General features: G+C 35.8%; 1 protein-coding gene across 1 annotated transcript in view; it reads left to right on the plus strand.

Annotated features, from left to right (window-relative positions):
- The first annotated feature begins 5729 nt into the window (after positions 1–5729).
- TBC1D23 (TBC1 domain family member 23) overlaps positions 5730–17854 on the plus strand; it is a 25796-nt gene continuing 13671 nt past the window's right edge. Inside the window, exons 1-10 of the mRNA XM_031060803.1 lie at positions 5730–5776; positions 6462–6573; positions 6809–6914; positions 8837–9041; positions 10328–10451; positions 12568–12692; positions 12806–12849; positions 13730–13833; positions 14616–14738; positions 15688–15780. Coding sequence (XP_030916663.1) covers positions 5730–5776; positions 6462–6573; positions 6809–6914; positions 8837–9041; positions 10328–10451; positions 12568–12692; positions 12806–12849; positions 13730–13833; positions 14616–14738; positions 15688–15780 — 1083 coding nt within the window. The remainder of the gene's footprint in view (positions 5777–6461; positions 6574–6808; positions 6915–8836; positions 9042–10327; positions 10452–12567; positions 12693–12805; positions 12850–13729; positions 13834–14615; positions 14739–15687; positions 15781–17854) is intronic.

Consider the following 17854-nt stretch of genomic DNA (forward strand, 5'->3'; position numbering starts at 1 on the left):
GAGGAAGGGGCCCGTCGAAACACGGGCCAGACACAAAACGAGGGCCGTGCCCAGCCTGGAGCCAGGCGTCCGCTCCAGTTTAAAATGACAGCTTTAATATGCGGTAGGAGCTGCTCCAGGAGTCTGCCTGGAGTGGAGTTGCTTTGTTCAGTTCAGCTTCCCGTTTCGCTGCACTCCTGCTCTCAGGAACAGGTGACAGCAGTGGGTCCTGCCTCGTTTTCTGAATGATTTTGCTCCCCACCTTCCTTTAGCACACCTATTACTTATAATGGATTTTATATTGAACCCCTAGGACAAGAATAGAGACTATTTCTGGAGCGTGTATAGGACCATTTTGATGGTAACAGTGATGTGATTTTAGTATTTGTTGCATGTGTATTCACTCAAGATTGCCGAGGCTTAAATAAACATTGTGTTTAAACACTGAAGCTATTCTTACTGCACCCAGCATCTCCATTTGCGTCTTCACTTTGTTTTTGTCTTTGTGCTTCTGCATTGCATGTGATTTCTTTCTGTGGCTCTGTGCCACACCATTGCTCTTTGTCCTCTACACGTATATGCTTTTCAAGCAATTACTTTACAGAGCTGCTTTTTATGATCATTTCCACTCTGAGTTCCAATAATTTCCAAGGTTTTGCCTGTAGGCTCTATTTGATGTGGTGCATTCAAAGTTTCCTGTGCTTAGTTATGTCACTGTAAAGAAGCCAGAACACACACACACAGGTGTAGGTGTAAACTCTTCTTTGTCTAGTTTGGTTCAACAAATACAACTCTTGGTTAAAACAACTTTGTATCATGAACTAGAAAATGGAAGTTAGTGTCAATGGAAGTTGGTGTCATTTTTTTATTCTTGTTTTTTTTGTTTTAGTTACAGTCTCAACATTTATGAAGCTCTTTCTGTAAGCACAGTGTTGCATAAGCATTATTTCTAAATAAAGGCCAGACTGTTGGGCCATTTAATTACAAAGCGAGGGATGGACTCCCTGACAGTGCACCCTCAACACTTTGAAATATAACCCTGGACATTAAATAGGAACCATACCTCAAATACCTCTGAAAAAAATACTTCCGATGACTTCCATTACTAATATTGGAATAATATTGCTGTTTCCCAGATCACAATCAATTTCTCTAGAATTTCTGTTAAGGATGAGGACAAGTGTGTTTCCACTTTCAAGGCACAGCCTGCATTGTTGATATTCTGATTGGCAGCTTCAAAACTGTAGTCAATTTTATATGCTGATGGTACTAAAAAATGCAAACTTGAAGGCATTTGTTAAAACAGATTTAAGTCTTTAAGTCTTAAAGTATTAAACAGATGTAACACTTTATGGGAACAATTCAAGAGTTTTATGCTTAAATGCTGTATTAATATGTGAGGGTGCATCCTATTACTAGAGGTGTGTGCTGTGAATGACAAAATTGCATTCCTTATTGCTTGCTTAGAAACTTCACGTGGCTTTTGGGTTTGTTTTCCTCCTTTGGTTTTTGTTTAAAAACCAGTTTCAGTGGAGTATTTGCTTTTTCATTTATGGATTTATAGCGCTGTCTTGTATTCACATTTCAATGCTGTGAACAGTTGTTGTTGAAAGAGCTTTTTGATGTAAATTACTACACTATCATATTTTGAAGTATATAAGATTTCTAATTTTAAAAATACCCAAACATATAATGACACATATGTATGGCTGAGCTCTGTTGGGAGCAAAACTGGCAGTGCTGATCCTGTGTCCTCTATTCACTTCCTTAGGAGGATTAAAAGGCAGATGGAGTTTTGTGCTCAGAGGCTGTTGCAGCACCTTGAGTGTGTATGACCCAGATGTGCTCCCTAACATAAAATTCCCTATTTGTTTTCCCTGTGTTAACTTGTCATGTGTATGAATGATTTGGGTGGGAGGGAAATGTCACAAACTAATTATGAATTAAACCCCTCAACATCTGTACTGACTGCTTGGTGTTTTGCTCAACAAAAGCCAGGGAACTTTGCCACTGCACAATAAAAATTAAAAAGGAAACCCAGCATCACCCACCCCAAACTTATGTATAGAGAAAGATGAGAGTGTAGGGTTTTTTTCTTCGTTAAATATAAGAAGTTGTTATCAACACTTTTGATTTTAAAATGAGCAAAATCAGGTAGACCTTGTTTGCTAAATGTTTCTTTTGAGCTATTTGGCATATACTCAAAAGCTAATTTGAGAAATTGCCAGCGCTGTTTTGTTCTGGAAGACATATCTGTCCAAAGCTAAGAATCCTGTGAAACACAAAAGAGGCAAGCTGCTTTCAAACTGCTGTAAAATCTTTTTTTTTGGTCTGCTTATTTATTTTAATCATAATTTTTGTCAATGCAATATATCTAGTCAGTAGACTGTATAGACACAAATAAGATGGCTTATTGTTAGTTAAAATGTTTGTAATTGGAAGTTATAGATTTTTCTCACCTCATTTATCAAAGAAGTCGATGATTTGGACCTTATTTTTCTTGTTCAGATTTTCAAACAGATTAATGGTTATGAATTAATTTCTAAAACCTTTTTGCAGATGTTTGTTTAATACTCGAGCTTCAGGAAACTTGATCAATTAGTAATTTTTAAGATCTGTACTTGGGAAATCTGGACCTGAAGTAACTAAATATAACTGTAATCACAGGTGGAATTGTTCCTGTACATTTAACTTTGCATTGGAATAACTCATTTTATGGGTCCCAAAATGCACTGCAACTGCCTAAGACAACAAGGTGACAAACCTAGTTTCCATGTATCCTTCCCATTCTCACAATTTGGCTAATTAGTACTTGGAGCCATAGTATTTCTTCTGAAAGCCCATGCTTAACTTTCCTGTTAAACATGAAATTGAAGAAAAAATGTCAGGGAATTGTTTTTCTCCAAAAATCTATTGGAGAATAAATGATGGTTCAGTGATGTGCTGGATACAATGGATATTTTGAAGCAAATATGAGGGATTGATTTTTGTTTGTTTGTTTTCTGTAAAGAACAAACACTCATTAATTTCAGTTCAATATAGCTCTTGTTGAGGCTTTTTCCTGGGAGTCAGGAAAACCCTGAATGAAAACTAGGAACTGTAGTAATACCTTCTATAAAAGTATGAAATTTATTGTAGTATTCTTAACACTTCATGTAGTTTATTGATCACTTACTATTATCTTTTTCCTGCTGTTCACATTCCCACACTTTTAATCCCTTCTCTAGTATTTATGCGTGATTACCAAGTATCTCAGTCATATATAAATAATACTTAGAAAAAGTGGCTTAAGCTGAATTCCCAACAGTTGATCAATTTTTCTTGCCAGTAGCTTACACATCTTAAGTTAAAAAAGGTCCTATTTAATGTCTGTGAAGGCAGCTACTTATTGATTATAATATGTCAGCAGACTGGCATGAATGTAAGAGATCCTTCTGTAAGTATGGAAATTTACTGCAGATGCACTAATTGGAGCATTCTGTATTATGGCATTTTGAACAGTATATCATGTGGGAATACCCACATGGCTTGGGTGTAGGCTGGAATTCTACACCTCTAACCAAAATTTTGAGTGGGACCTAGAGACAGGGAGTGAAGCCATGGCAGAGCAGAAAGTGCAGATGTTTGGGTCTGGAGGAGTTTTTCATAGGGAGAAGTGCTGCTTTCTGTTCAAATTAAATGTAATCATTATCCATGTGAACAGAAGACTTCCTAGCTGCTCTTCACTCATGAAAGACAAGGATCCAGATTGCTAGCAGTTCAGTGGAATGTTTATAGCACAACTGACAGAAATAAGTTAAAACACAATGAGTGGACATGTGTTTAAGTGTTGAAATCACTTTCATGTTTTGCACTTTGCAAGTTAGCCTGAACAGAAAGTTTATTAGAAAAGAATTTACTTAATCTTTGAGAAGTCCTTTCTTACAGTCTGTGAGCAATCTTGCAGTTGATGGAGGAAATGAGCACCTAATTGAATCACAGCAGAACAAAGCATTTTCCCCCTGCTGTTATTTCACTTAACTCCTTGTTGGTAATGCATCACGTCCCTTCTTGTGGCAGATGGGCATGTCAGTGTCTTGCTTTGTGAGGTGAAGCAGTAAAACTTGCATTTGTCTCTCATCTTTACAGTGTAGAAAGTGGAGGTGACAGCACTTAGAGGAAGTTTTTGCAAGTGGTAATATATTGTCAAGCAGCAGAAGCACATATTTGCAGGTGACACGTTGAAGTTGGTGTTACATGCCCAGCTTCTTGAATGGTGGATACTAGTAACTGGTAGAATTTGTACTTGTGCATTTGTGAAACATTCTTTGCCAGGTGATTCTGTAATTAGTGTAGATGTAGTTTTAAGTGTTGTTCCAAGTAAAAATTACTTTCTTGTTCTCAAAAAGGTTTCTTTGGGTGACATAGAAACAAAGTTAAAGTATTACAATTTAAGACCTTTCTACTTGAAATGGAACGTGTACACAGCTGTTGCATTCATTTCCACATGCCTGTTTAATACTTGGATATAGGTGTTGCAGCTAGTTCTAGTTCAAGACCTGGCTGTTGCTCTCTAGTCCGTTTTTCTTACGCAGTGTTCACAGAAATGTGCAATGTGTCTAAGAGCACCTCATTCTCTCCAGCTGATGCTTGATGTCAGCTTCTGTTGAAGCTAGATCATCACAGAGTTTGTGCAGTTCTGCTGAGAGCTAGGAGGTCTCTTTGTGTAAATGTCCTGGAAGTACTTGATTTTTATTCAAGGCTAACTGATCCATTCATGTAACTTTTCAGGCATTGAACATTATGTACACAACTGGGCAACAGGATAGGTGATTGAAGTGCAAGTGTGCTTCCATATTCTGCTTCCCCTCCGTTTCTGTCTCAGGAAAGGGATTGGCAACTTATGCAACCTGTAGCCCTATACAAAACAGACTTCGGGATTTAAAAAATTTTTTTTGTAATACTAAAAATGTGGGAAAATAAGACAAGTCATTCTCTTTGTAATCTATGCTTTCTTTCATTCAGATTTGCAAAATAACTTGAAAAAAATAGAGTTGTGCCCCAGTGTATATTCGAAATATGATTTAAAATGCAGACCAAAAAGTAGTGACAAAGAAAGTGCCTGATACAATGCAAGGAAAATGCTTCTCTTCAGACCTGTAAATACTTTGAGAACTCTTGAGTAAAGCTAGCTAAGTATTTGCATACCTTCTTCCAGGTCTGAGATTTTAATCTTTTTGTCCCAGAAAATCAGAAATGTGTGTTTGAAGTTTTCAGGAACCAAACTTGGGAACTTTTATATCAAGGATTTAGTTGTGGCTGTAGGTTAAAGCAGACAAGAGTTCAACAGCTGACATTTTTTTCCTGTGGCTATTTGAATTAACTACATAGTAGTCATGGACTAATTGAGAATTATACTGGTAACACTTTAACAGCTGTTACTCTGTGTGTATAAATAGATGTGTTATTCACCAGGAATGCATCTTCCCACGTGAATATCTGTCCTAGAGAAACAATCCTTTTCTTTTACTCTGGCTATAACCCTCCTGGATGTGTGTTTAGCTCACCAGGTAACTGAAGAAAACCTTTCTTAAGGCAGATGTCAGCAAGTAGACAGGAATTAAGAGGATGTAGCAAGGGAGAAGTTTTGCCCATGGGACCTATGTGTCACTGCCATTGCTGTTTTTCCAGTGAACCTGTTTTGCCACTGCTCTGCTACATGATACTGAAATCCTGAAATCATCAGATGTGGTTCTCCCATTACTGACAGCATGGAAACATTGAACCAGTCTGCAGAAGCTGTCAGAGAGATTGTAAAGTAATCATTCCTGAATGCTGGATTTCTTCTTATCTATAACGCTTGTGAACTTCTGTTGTCTTACTACAGCAATCGTCATTAGTGTTTGTCTTGTCAATTTGTGTATTTTGCTACTCTCTATATTATTAACATTTTTGTATATGTTAATCCAGATTTGTGCATATGTCCACACTTGAAATACTACAACTGTATAGTTAAATAAATTTGAGTTTGACTAAAAGGTCTTTTCCTGTTTCAGGGAAGGTGAGGTTTAAAGCTGACTGCTCTAAACCTTTGAAATAAGTGTTCTGTTTTCTAGGCCATCTAATATTTTATTTAAAATAACTCCACCATCTAATTTAGGCGTAATATTTGCTTTGTGTGTGTGTGAAAACTTGCTGAAATTGAAAGTTGTAAACTGCAACTGAATTTGCATTTTTATGATACATTTTGCAACCTTGTCACTGAATGAAAACAAAAAAGCAAACTTTTTTCCTTGTATGTAAGTTGGATGGAATTACAAGTTGAAGGAGCAGCTTTAAAGTAGAGGAATAAATAACATTTTGCAAGTATTTCTTTTTAGTAATTTCCATGTTGTTTTATACCTTTGCATATGTGTGGGATTTGCCTGACAGTAGCCTTCAGTCTACATAAACACAGAAAAATAGTAGAATTGATTTTTTAAAATTACATTTCATTATTTTAGGATAAAAGATCTTGCAGATGCTCTAGACGAAGGAGGCTGTGATCTTGAAACTGTGAGAAACATCATCCAAGGAAGGCAGTTGCCTGCTGATCTAAGGGCCAAAGTCTGGAAGGTAAATATGATCTTAAATCAAGAAGCAGGAAATACCTGAAGTTGTGTTTCATTTGAGGTAAAAGATTTAGTTGCCAGGGATCTCTGCAGAAGAGATGTAATATTGGAATTTTAATGTGCATCTATGTTGAGTCAGTTTAAGAATAGTTCTTTTTTTTTTAATTACTGAGTTCAGTAATTAAACAACTGCAAAAAGACACTAAAATATTTAGAGGGCTTTCTATTTTTATTTTCAGATTGCACTTAATGTTGTAGGAAAGGGGGACAGCCTAGCATCCTGGGATGGCTCCTTAGACCTACCTGAGCAGAGTATAATTCATAAGGATTGCCAAGACCTAATTGGTAAGTTCTGTTACATTTAGATCATCAGTTTGAAAACTTTTGTATTCTCAGTTATCTTAAGACTTTATTTCAATTAAGTGATCTGAATGATGTTTACATTTTGGAGGAAGATGAAAGAGCAGATAAAAATCAGTAAGAAAACAATAGTATCTCACCTGTACACAGACTCTGGGAGGGTGACATCATGGGAGTTCAAAGTATTAGCTTGTAAATGATAGTTTGCATAGTCAGAAAGCTTTGTGAGATTAAAAAAATGGTAATTGTTTTCCAAGCTCCATCTTTTAAAGCAGACATTCTTTATTTAGTGTCCTTCAGGTTTTTATTTGTGGAAGGTCTGGTTCTTAATCTGAAAACCTGTTGTAGCGTGAAAATGCATATAGTATTTGAGAGAAGAAATATGTTAAACATTTTGGGCTTCAAAAACTATTTTAAAGAAAGATACTTTTTAATAGCATTTTCAGCAAAAAATGAAAGGCTGTGTTTGTGCAAGCAAGGTGCTGCCAGGACAAAGGAAATAATAATCTGGTATGTTTGCAAAGAGCTGCCATAGGATCTGTTTGGCAACTCATCACAGGACTGGTAAAACCCCTGACATGATGCAACAACATTGGTATCAGTGATCTATTGATGGAATCAATGCTGACTCATAAATCAGGATACATCTCACATCTTCAATAAGAGAATCTTCTATTTTATTACCTATCATTTTATTTATTCTTGTGCAATTGAAAGTTAGGGCAGAGGATGGAGTTGGTGCATGCATACATACCTGCCATTTCTGAAATGCAGTTCTACAGTTTCTAGCCCTAAAATCTAGTAGGAGTTATTTTCCTTCTCTCTGTCCTGTAAAGGAAAGAGATGGGTGTGGAATTTCCACTCTGTTTTTTAATCACAGTCTCTCTTCAGGAAGATGCAAAATGTTCTGATTGTAATCATAACATACAAAATTAAGCCCTTCAGTGTCTGATAGTTCTCTTTTTGTATTTATTGGCAAGTATTTTGTGACATGTAAGGATTTCAATCAAATGTAAAGTTACTTCAGAAAGAAGGTTATATGGAGATTTCAATTTTTCCTTGGATTAAATGTCTCTATTTCAGTGTTTTAACATAGCAAGTAGTCTCCAGATTTTAAGTATATTCTCAGTTGGCATGTGAGCTTTATGTACTGTTTCATTTTTCTGAGAGATAGAAAAAAAGAATGCCAAATATTGACTGACTTGTCAATATTCTTGATGGGAAAGTATTAAAGACTTCTGTAATAAAAAAATTTACTAACAGTCATGAGACTCATGGTCTTCTTGTAACTGAGGGGGAAAGATGTTTCCTAGATATTTAATGCTGCTATGTTAATGTATTGTGTACAGATCTCTTTTCCCCATCCTGGAGATAAAAAAATGTGATTTGTAAGTTAGTGCTAAAATTTAAGTCTGTAAGCCTACCTGATCTCAAACTTCTGATTTAGATAAATTTACATGTCAGTCAGCTTTTGAGGAATTGAAGGTATGCATTGTGGGTTGATCTGTGTTGATCTGTGAAATTCCAATGAATTTGTTGTAAAGTTGAGCCTGAGTTGTGTGCTGAGCACATCAAATAGGAGTAGAAGAGGAGCATTCTGTGCATTGAAAGAATCTGCCTCTTTCTTTTGTATAGATCCTGGAAACACCAAACTTTTTTCATCCTGTTGTTGTGTTATTTAAATGATATTTAAATGTCTTATCCCACTGGGTTTATAAAATCACTTGTATTCTGATACCTTTTTAAATGCCTTTCTGCAAGAATTTAATCCAAATAGCCAGCTTTTTGTTTGTCTGGTTTTGTTGGGTTTTTTCTCCAATCAGTCCCTATTGGTGCAATTGTGCTAAATCTCATCCAATTCCTTTGATAAGCTTTTAACCCAGTTTGTATTACTGTGCCTATTTCAGACCAGTTGTCAGTGCCAGAAGAAGAGAAGTCAGTATTAACTTTGGACATTGAGTCTGTTATTACTTTTTACTGTAAATCACGCAATGTTAAATACAGTTCCTGCCTTGGCTGGATACATCTGCTCAAACCTCTGGTGCACCTTCATTTGCCCCGCAGTGATTTGTACAACTGCTTCTATGCTATCATGAATAAATTCATTCCAAGGTAAAACTCTTTCTTTTCCATATATGCTATTTGTGTTGGCAGTAGAAGTGTTCTCTGAAAGATATGCATGTTGGTTTTGGCTAGAGGAGCACTATTCCTAGCTGTGTTGTCAGATTCTTTCATATGATCATAAATTTCAATACCTGTTGGTTTGAAATCCAGGAGATGATTGGGTTGGTTTAAGATGCAAAGAGTTAACTGACTGATGTGACTGATCTATATTCAATATGCCTTTTAAAGAGCTATCCTTTCATGCAATATCAAAAATTAGTTCATTTTTTATGAACTAATTCACATAGGTTATGTGGAAGTGGTTTTTTGATGCCTTTCCTAGCATTTTTGATATCTAAAATACTTCTATCCCTTCAGAAACAGTAATTCGTAAGCACTAATGAAGTCTCAAAATCTCTTTAGAAGTAGTTAATATTTTCCTTATGTTCTTTTGAGTTGGGACTGATTTTTTTAAGTTGCTAGGTATTTTTAATGACAAAATTTGAGCTTTTCATGCTGTTATGTAAGTCCTCTCACTAAAGTAAGTTTTTGTGAATGTTGGAGCACCATGACGCTTCAGCAAGGCTGGATAGTCTGTAGTTAAAGATCTTAGTCTGATTTCCTGGAGAGGAATTCCAGCCTGGCTGATGGATGTGTACCCAAAATATGAAAAATGCATGTTTGCTGTAGTAGCAGGAAGCAAGCATTTATCAGTCCTGTCACTTGACTCAGCACGTGTCCCTTTCTGCTCTGAAACACTCTTGGGCTCTGTGAGCTGTTTGGGGATAGTGGCAGTATGGCCACATAACACTTGTGCTTTCAGCTGTAGAAGGTTTGCAGAGTATCTGCTATTTGAGCCTCAGGAGGAATCTAGGTGGTCTTTCAATGAGATGTAGACTGGTTTCCTGGTTTTTTTCTCCTCAATGGGAGAATGAAAGACCTAGAAAGGCAATTTACAGTAGATCAGTGCATCTCTGCTCCATTGATACCATACTGGACTTGTTCTGAGATTTAAATCTGTTTTAAATACTTCTGTGTTATATAATCTGTCAGCAGTATTGCTTTCTGCTGCCCAATTTAATGGGGTTTTCAGTGTTTGTGGATTTTTTGTTGATTTGATTTGGTTGGCTGGTTTTTTGACTCCTTGAGGCAAGTTGACTTCATGATCAGTCCCTGTGAATTAAAAGAACATTGTACAGGAAATTACATGATCACAGATACTAAAGAATTGCTACTGTAAGTCTGAAAACGGCAATATTACAGGGGAGTTTATTGTTTTCATTGCTACTTTTTAGGGATTGTTTTATGAAGGGAAGACCCTTTCATCTATTTAGGCTGTTGCTTCAGTACCATGAGCCTGAACTCTGCTCCTTTCTTGATACCAAGAAGATGACTCCGGATTCATATGCACTCAACTGGGTAATAAAGTGAAAGTAGGGAAACATAATGAAAAATAAATTTCTGTTAAAATTTAAATACATGTTGTCAGTTTATGGAAGCGTAGTACAGGCAATTAGAACTGCATATATTAAAATAAATTGCATGTTTTAATATAGTGTGGGCCTTTTCTCTTTAGTGTTTAGCATGAGGTATGAGGGCTTGGTAATGTCACATTTTTATTGTACTGGGTGAGTCCTTATTGAGCCACTGATACTTAGGAACTGCTTGGAGTGAGGAAGAATGAGAGCAGCTGACATACTCAAAAAGCAAAAAGTTAGTTTTGATTGTGGGCAGCTGTATGTTGTACATATGGGTAACATCAGTCTAACAGGTCTTTTAAAGCTGAAGAATTAATTGTTTTAGAAACCTCCCTGCTAAGGCATATGTGTATGTCTTTTAGAATTTAGGTACATATATTTTACAACTTTCAAAGCATTAGTCACTTTCTCTTCAAAACTGCCTCAGATTATGGGTAGTTACAAAGATTATCACCTTATTATAAATTTTGTGTAGCAGGACTACGACAAAATTTTTGTATCAAGGCTACTTAGTATATGCAATACAAAATCATGATGCTGTGCTTGCATAGGCAAAGTCTGTAATTTAATAGAGAAGGCTTTGACCCATGAACTTTTCTAGGTTCTTCTTTCATACTCATTGGCAATGTAAAATTTTTTTTCAACCTGGTGAATCTTGAATTAAAGAAGTGAAATTGAATGAATTATTAAACTGTGAGGGCATTTTTTTCTTTGTTCTTTTTTAAGGCTGCTGCCAATTTTAGTATAAAAATGTGTCGAGGAAAAATTCTCACGTTCTCAAAATCTGCCGTTTGCCAGTCTCATGAGCCTTCAAAAGAGAAATCAGGTCCTTTTTTGTCACTCAATTTCCTTTTTTTAATAGAATTTTCCTTAGTACATACAAAATTCTTTGAAGTTGTTTCTTTGAATTTTGAAACCTAATTAGAAAAAGAATCTTCTCTCTTAAAGGCGGTAGTGAAGTAAGCTGGTGTAGCTGCCAGTCCTCAACACCATGCTTCTTGGTGTACAATTTTAGGAAAAAAATCTTAAGTTTCATTTTATATAATGAGATTACAGTAAAAGTCTCTGTTTCATCTGTGAACAATCTGTCTATATTGGTGTATCACTAATACTTAGAAGTATATAAGCAACATACCAAGACCTGCCATTGTCATCTTGTTCATGGATGTTTTGTCTTCTGTTGCATTTGAGCCAGAGTTGAATATATTTTGCTATAAAACTATACTATGAAGTGTTGAAATATTCCATGATAGTGTTTTAAAGCTTTTGAAAGCTATTGCTGTGTTGATCCGTTTGTGAATGTATGTGGAATTTCTGTGCATCAGCAAGTACAGTAAGACCCCAGTGAAGTCAGGTGGTATGCATTTGAGTTAGGTGTGATTGTAAATCTGGCATGTGTAGTAAGAAGTTCCTACCTTTTATCTGCTTTGAACTTTGTATATCAGAGAGGATGTATTTTCAAGTGGGAGCATGGGAACAGGCAAAGAGTTTCTTAAATAGTAATGAAAATTTTCTGATACCTGCAAATGTTTAATTACTCAGTCATAAAGCATCATAATGTAAGTGATAAGTAAGTGATGTTGTCAAACTAATGTTTCAACCATGTTCAATTAGCCCAATTCTGCTGTGGAAAATAAAAATAATTATGTTTGCAGGATCCTTTCAAAGCCCTAATTGCTATGCAATTTGAGTAAATATATTCTCTTATGATTGTCTTGTTGGTATAATTGATATTTAGCAGTGGCTGTGAGCTTAACAGTACTCCAGCTTGATTGTGTTATCTGTGGTTGAATTTGCAAGGTTGGCAGTGTAGAGCCAACTTTGCCTTCACAATAGTCATATTTATTCAAAGATAATCTCTTGTGTTGTGCACTGTTTCCATAAAATTTGGTTTAGAGGTTAGAACCATCCTTCTGTACATTGTGCAGATGTAGGCTTTATCATAATTTTGTTGAGTTTATTTTCTTTTAGATACCTTGTATCTCTGTTAAAAATGTATTCCTAATAAGATTGTTCCTGGTAATTGCTTTTTCTCACATTATTTTCCAAATTTTTAGCTTGGAAGCCTCTTCTCATACTACTGTTCAGCTGAAGTCACTCAGGCAATATGGGATGGATATCTACAACAAGCAGATCCATTCTTTATTTATTTCTTAATGTTGATCATCCTTGTCAATGCAAAGTAAGTGTATAGTTAATTCTTTGGGACATTCTTTGCTGACACTGTTTTAATCCAGGTTTGTTTCATTTTGGTTTTACTGACTTAATCTATGCCTGTGACTTTACTGTTTTCAGAGACGTTATCTTAGCACAAGAATCAGATAAAGAAGAAATGATAAGTAAGTACTTCTCTTACATAGCTGCTAGTGCAATAATTACTATATACTGAAATCCCCATTTATTACTATTTTTTGTTGCTAAAGAGCTAGGTTGTTAATTTCCATGTGAATTTTCTCATTTTTTAATTCCTTCACCACACTAATTCTTTCTTACTTTTGCTGCCCTGTCCTTGACCTTTTTTCCTTATTCTTTTTCGTGCTCCCACACCTAGTTCTATACTTCAGTTTGAAGTACTGGAAACAGTCACCACAAACTGGTCTTTCTAAGCCCAAAGCAACAGCTGGCAAATCCTTCTTTAAATTTACTGCACTTGTTGCATTTTCTGAATTGTCTTCATGCGCGCTTGATTTGAACCTAATTCATTGTTTTTATAGAAAATGCATTAAATTTCAGCAGAAAATTTAAATAACTCTTGCCTGTGTATTTTTTTACACACATAATACAACGTAATTAATAATCTCTAGTAGTTTAAAATGAGAGTGCTTGGAATTTTGTGTCTTTGCCATATACTGCAGAACTACATCCCTGGATTATCCTGGACAGAGACCAGTGCTACTGATTAAATACTCATTTTAAAGGATTCTCATGGTCAGAGCTGTTTAGAAAAGTAGCTAACTTAGAAATGAAAGCTAAAACTGTACAGGAGTAAGAATGTGATAAAAAATATTTTGCATGGAACTCTAGCAAAAAGTGTAAGTTTTCTATGGATAAGGAGTATTTCCTGTATCTTCACTTTTCATCTGGAGAGTGGATCAATATTCATGCTTAGTCAATACACTAGATTGTTATGCCTTATTAAAAATAAGTTCTTTTATGATCTGTGTTGTTTGATTTCTGTGTCTGAAATAGTGTTGCATTTATGTTGTTTGTCTGTCTCAGAATTCTTAGAAACATCACCAGCCAATCTTGATTTAGAGGATATAGAAGATCTCTTCTCTTTGGCACAATATTACTGTAGCAAAACTCCAGCTTCTTTCAGGAAGGTAATAACAGGAATTTTGATATTCTCTTCTTTTTGGCGAGTGTTTAAGCTCTTGCTGACAGTAACTTTGAATATTTCAGTGCAATATTCTTTTTTTAAACATTTTTTCATGTTGTTACTCTAGTAGTATTTGCTGTTAGGATCTTTGAAAGATAAGGTTAACTTCTCTCACATACATGAGAGAAGCTTCCTTGCAATATTCTCACTTCATGACTGATAACCTCATTTTCCAAATGAGGCTCTTGTAAGAACTGATGAAGCTAAACTTTATATTGACACAATTGCATTGTAGTGTACTGCACAGCAGTGCTAGCTGTATTTGCAATAACAAAGAAGAAAAAGTCTCTTACTATAGATAAATCTGTTATCACTTGCACTGTTTTTGCAGCTCTTCCTTAGTCATGATATCTGACTTAGTGAATGAATGAAATAAAAGTGTTTGGTAGCCATTGCCCTCAGATTGTATGTACTTCCTCTGATGTGTGTAGACACATATGGGAGGTTTTCTTGTGGGGAAAAACAAAACAAACAACTAAAAAACAAATACCAGAGGCACTGCATCATGTTGGCATGGTCAAAGTGGTGGACAGGCATGTTTGTAATGGAAGTGCAGACCTTGCATGATTTTTCAGAAAGAATTTCAGTTGATCAAAAGTTTCATTACTGTGTGGATGGGATACGCATGTGTGGAACTTGATGTTTGCAACAGATATAGTTTAATTTTAAACTTTCACACATAAAGACAATGGCTTCACTTAATCTTTTTTTTCCTTGCCTTATTAGGACAACCACAGTCTTTTTGGCAGCAGCTTGCTGGGCCTCAAAGATGATGACACAGACTTGAGCCAGGCTCTCTGTCTAGCAGTTTCTGTGTCTGAGATTCTGCAAGCAAATCAGCAGCAAGGAGTCAGTATACTGAATTAACCTTCCCCCCCAATTTTATAGAAAAAGGAAAGAATCAATGACTAACCACTAGTTATAAATGCTAACAGCACAAATGAGTATTTGCTATTTCAGGAAAAATATTTTTATCTTCAGGTTTTCTCCCTTGTAAATGATCTGCTGTCTTCAATGCATTTGTGTTGTAGCAAGGAGCATAGGGGAGCTTAAGACAGCTGATTTGAATTTGAGGGGTGTGTGCTGAAAGTAGGATCTCGCTAATTTGAATTCCTTTCCAAATGAAGCTGCTGTAGAGGAAAATTTAGAACTCACTACTCAGTACCTTTGAGAAGAATGCTGTTAAGGAATATCTGTCTTTTGCCAATGAAAAGTTTAAATTAAAAAAAGAAAATGGATTGAATTATTTTATTAGAAGTTAATTGGCGATATAGATGCAGGGACTTCACTAGAAATATTTAAGACCCATATGTGGATCATAATCTAGTTAGAGTGCAGTGTTTCTTATTGACTCCTGACTTCTTGTTGCAGTTTCCAGGCCCCAGTTTTGTCATGCATAGTTTGGGTTTTTTCCTCATCCAAATAAAGTTAAGCATCTGTTTATATCCTGTCCAAGTTGGTGGGACATAGACCCAGCCTTATGTGCTGTGCTGATTAGTAGTGGACTCTTGGATTGCCTCATACCCACTATGTTTCCTCTCAGTAGAAATTATATAATTGCACTTGGGTGATCCTTTCCCATGCACAAGCTGATGTATTAATGGAAAGCTGATACAAGAATACTACTGGTGGTCTGGTAGCTGTAGACAAAGTTCAGATTAATCAAATGAAGTAAGATTTTTTTTTAACAGCTCTTAACCCCTCTGAGCAGTTTTTGTAGTATTTGAGTTAGTATTAGAACGTAATTGAATTCTGCCAATAATTATGCAATTTTGAAGTTTAAAAATTTCTCTTTCAGGAAGGAGTGAGATTCTTTGTAGTGGATTGTCGTCCTGCAGAGCAATACAATGCTGGGCATTTATCAACAGCATTTCATTTAGACTCAGATTTGGTTTGTATGCTTTTTGTTTCTTTACTGGTATTTGAATCCTGACTGAGATAGAGGGGGAGAGAAATGCCTGCCTTGAAAAAGAAAGTATTCTTAATTTGGGCTTCAGTCTGTGTACTGCAGGGTCTAGATATGTGATGATAAGACTTTAAAAATTAGTTTCTCTAAAGGAGATGGTAGAACCATCATTTTACTGAGAAGTTTAGTCCTTAATGACATTAGAATTTGGGATTCCAGACTTCCTGTTCTTTGGTTAGAAATGGGAACCCATACAGATTAAAGACTATACATTGCTTGGAGGAGGAATCTCTTTTTAGCATCCTAATTTCCAGTGAAAGGTGTAATTAATTTTTAAAAAGAACACTTTTTTTTCTTTGTATCTTTTTTTTTGCCACAGCCAGTCTTATTACAGTCTGCTTTTACAGGGCATATATCTTGAAAAGGATTTGGTTGCTTCTTTAAAATTTTTGCTGTACAGTATGAAAGAGAAAGTGCAGTGATTTTGGCACTGAGATATGCTATGAATTAATAACTTCAATGAAGATTTTGTACTTTCTATTTGATATGAATTCCTCATTGAACGTTCAGTCATATTTTTCTCTGTCCCTTTTTCCCCCCCAAAATCACTTCCATTTCAGCAGTGTATTCATCACTTCTGGATTAGCCCTCAACTGTTTTACTTTAAGCAGTCTGTGGAAGCTGTGTGGAATGATTTATTTGGAAATATGTCATAAAAAACTTTTGTACCTTAGTAAAGTTCAATCCTGCATCTAATATCTTCACCTCTCTAATTAAAATGATGCATTATTCAGTATTATATGCACATGTGTAAATATAATATGAAATATAATTGCATAGGAGAGAAAAGGAGGCTGAAGGGCAACCTTAGTGCTTTCTGTAAATATCTGAAGGAGGTTGTAGCAAGATGGGTGTCAGTTTCTTCTACCAAGTAATGAGCTGTAGGACAAGAGGAAGTGGCTTCATGTTGCTCCAGGGGAAGGTTAGGTTGTATATTAGGAAAAATTTCTTCCCCAAAAGGGTTGTCAAGCATTGGAATGGGCTGCCCTGGGAAGGGGTTGAGTCACCATCCCTGGTGGTGACTCAATTTATTACTTGCAGACATGACGCTTGGGGATGTGGCTTAACAGTGGAGAATTGGCAGTGTGAGGTTCGTGGTTGGAGTCAATGACAAAGGTCTTTTCCAACCTAAATGGTTCTTTGATAGTGTGGTTTTTAACCTGGATCAAAAATAATTTAGAAAAAAACTTTCTCTGTCCTATGTGGGTGTTCTGCTAGTCTTAATTGGATGTCATATTCAGTGTAGTAGAAATAAGCATTTAAAATTATTAAGTAGTACAAATACCTGATAGTATATGAAAAAGGAGTCCATGAAAACAAGTCTTAAATTAGATGTGATCAGTTCATATGTATTTAAATTGTATATTGGAATTAATGGTCTTTCATAAACCATGGTGGATAAATGTTACCAGGTTCATCCTTTATTATAAAAGTCAATGCTATCAAAATATTATAGGGAAAAACTTTGTGGTGAAAAGTCATTAATGGAATTTCAGTGCATTTTATATTCCTGTATGTGCAAAGTATGCAAAAATTATTGCAAGGAGAGAATGGGGTGAGCAAATACTTTGGAATCCACCTCATTTATAGTTAGAGGAAGTAGTGAGATTTAGGACCTGTGTAATAAAGCAGCAGCCTTTATCTCTAGGAAAACCTCAGTTAAAATTCAGCCTTACTTACTGATGGCTAGGTTGTGTACTTTTGACTTTGTCCTTCATCATTTGATCCACTGTACAGACAAAATGATGAGAATCCCTTCTGGCCCCTGCCTGCCCCCCTCAGTCCAGTTACAGATCAAAATTCTCTTATGAGTTTAAATAAGTACCTTCCCCACAAACACAGGTTAAAATTCTAGCTGTATTGAGAAAGTCCTTGTTTCTCCATATCTTTCATGTGGAACTCATGTTTTTGCATGCACAATAGCCCTTCATGTATTCCAGTCTTAGCTTTTTGAGAGTACAAAGAATCACAGATACCTCCTTATACTCTCAATTGTAAT

The sequence above is a fragment of the Geospiza fortis genome, unplaced genomic scaffold, assembly GCF_000277835.1.
Source record: "Geospiza fortis unplaced genomic scaffold, GeoFor_1.0 scaffold131, whole genome shotgun sequence".
NCBI lineage: Eukaryota > Metazoa > Chordata > Aves > Passeriformes > Thraupidae > Geospiza > Geospiza fortis.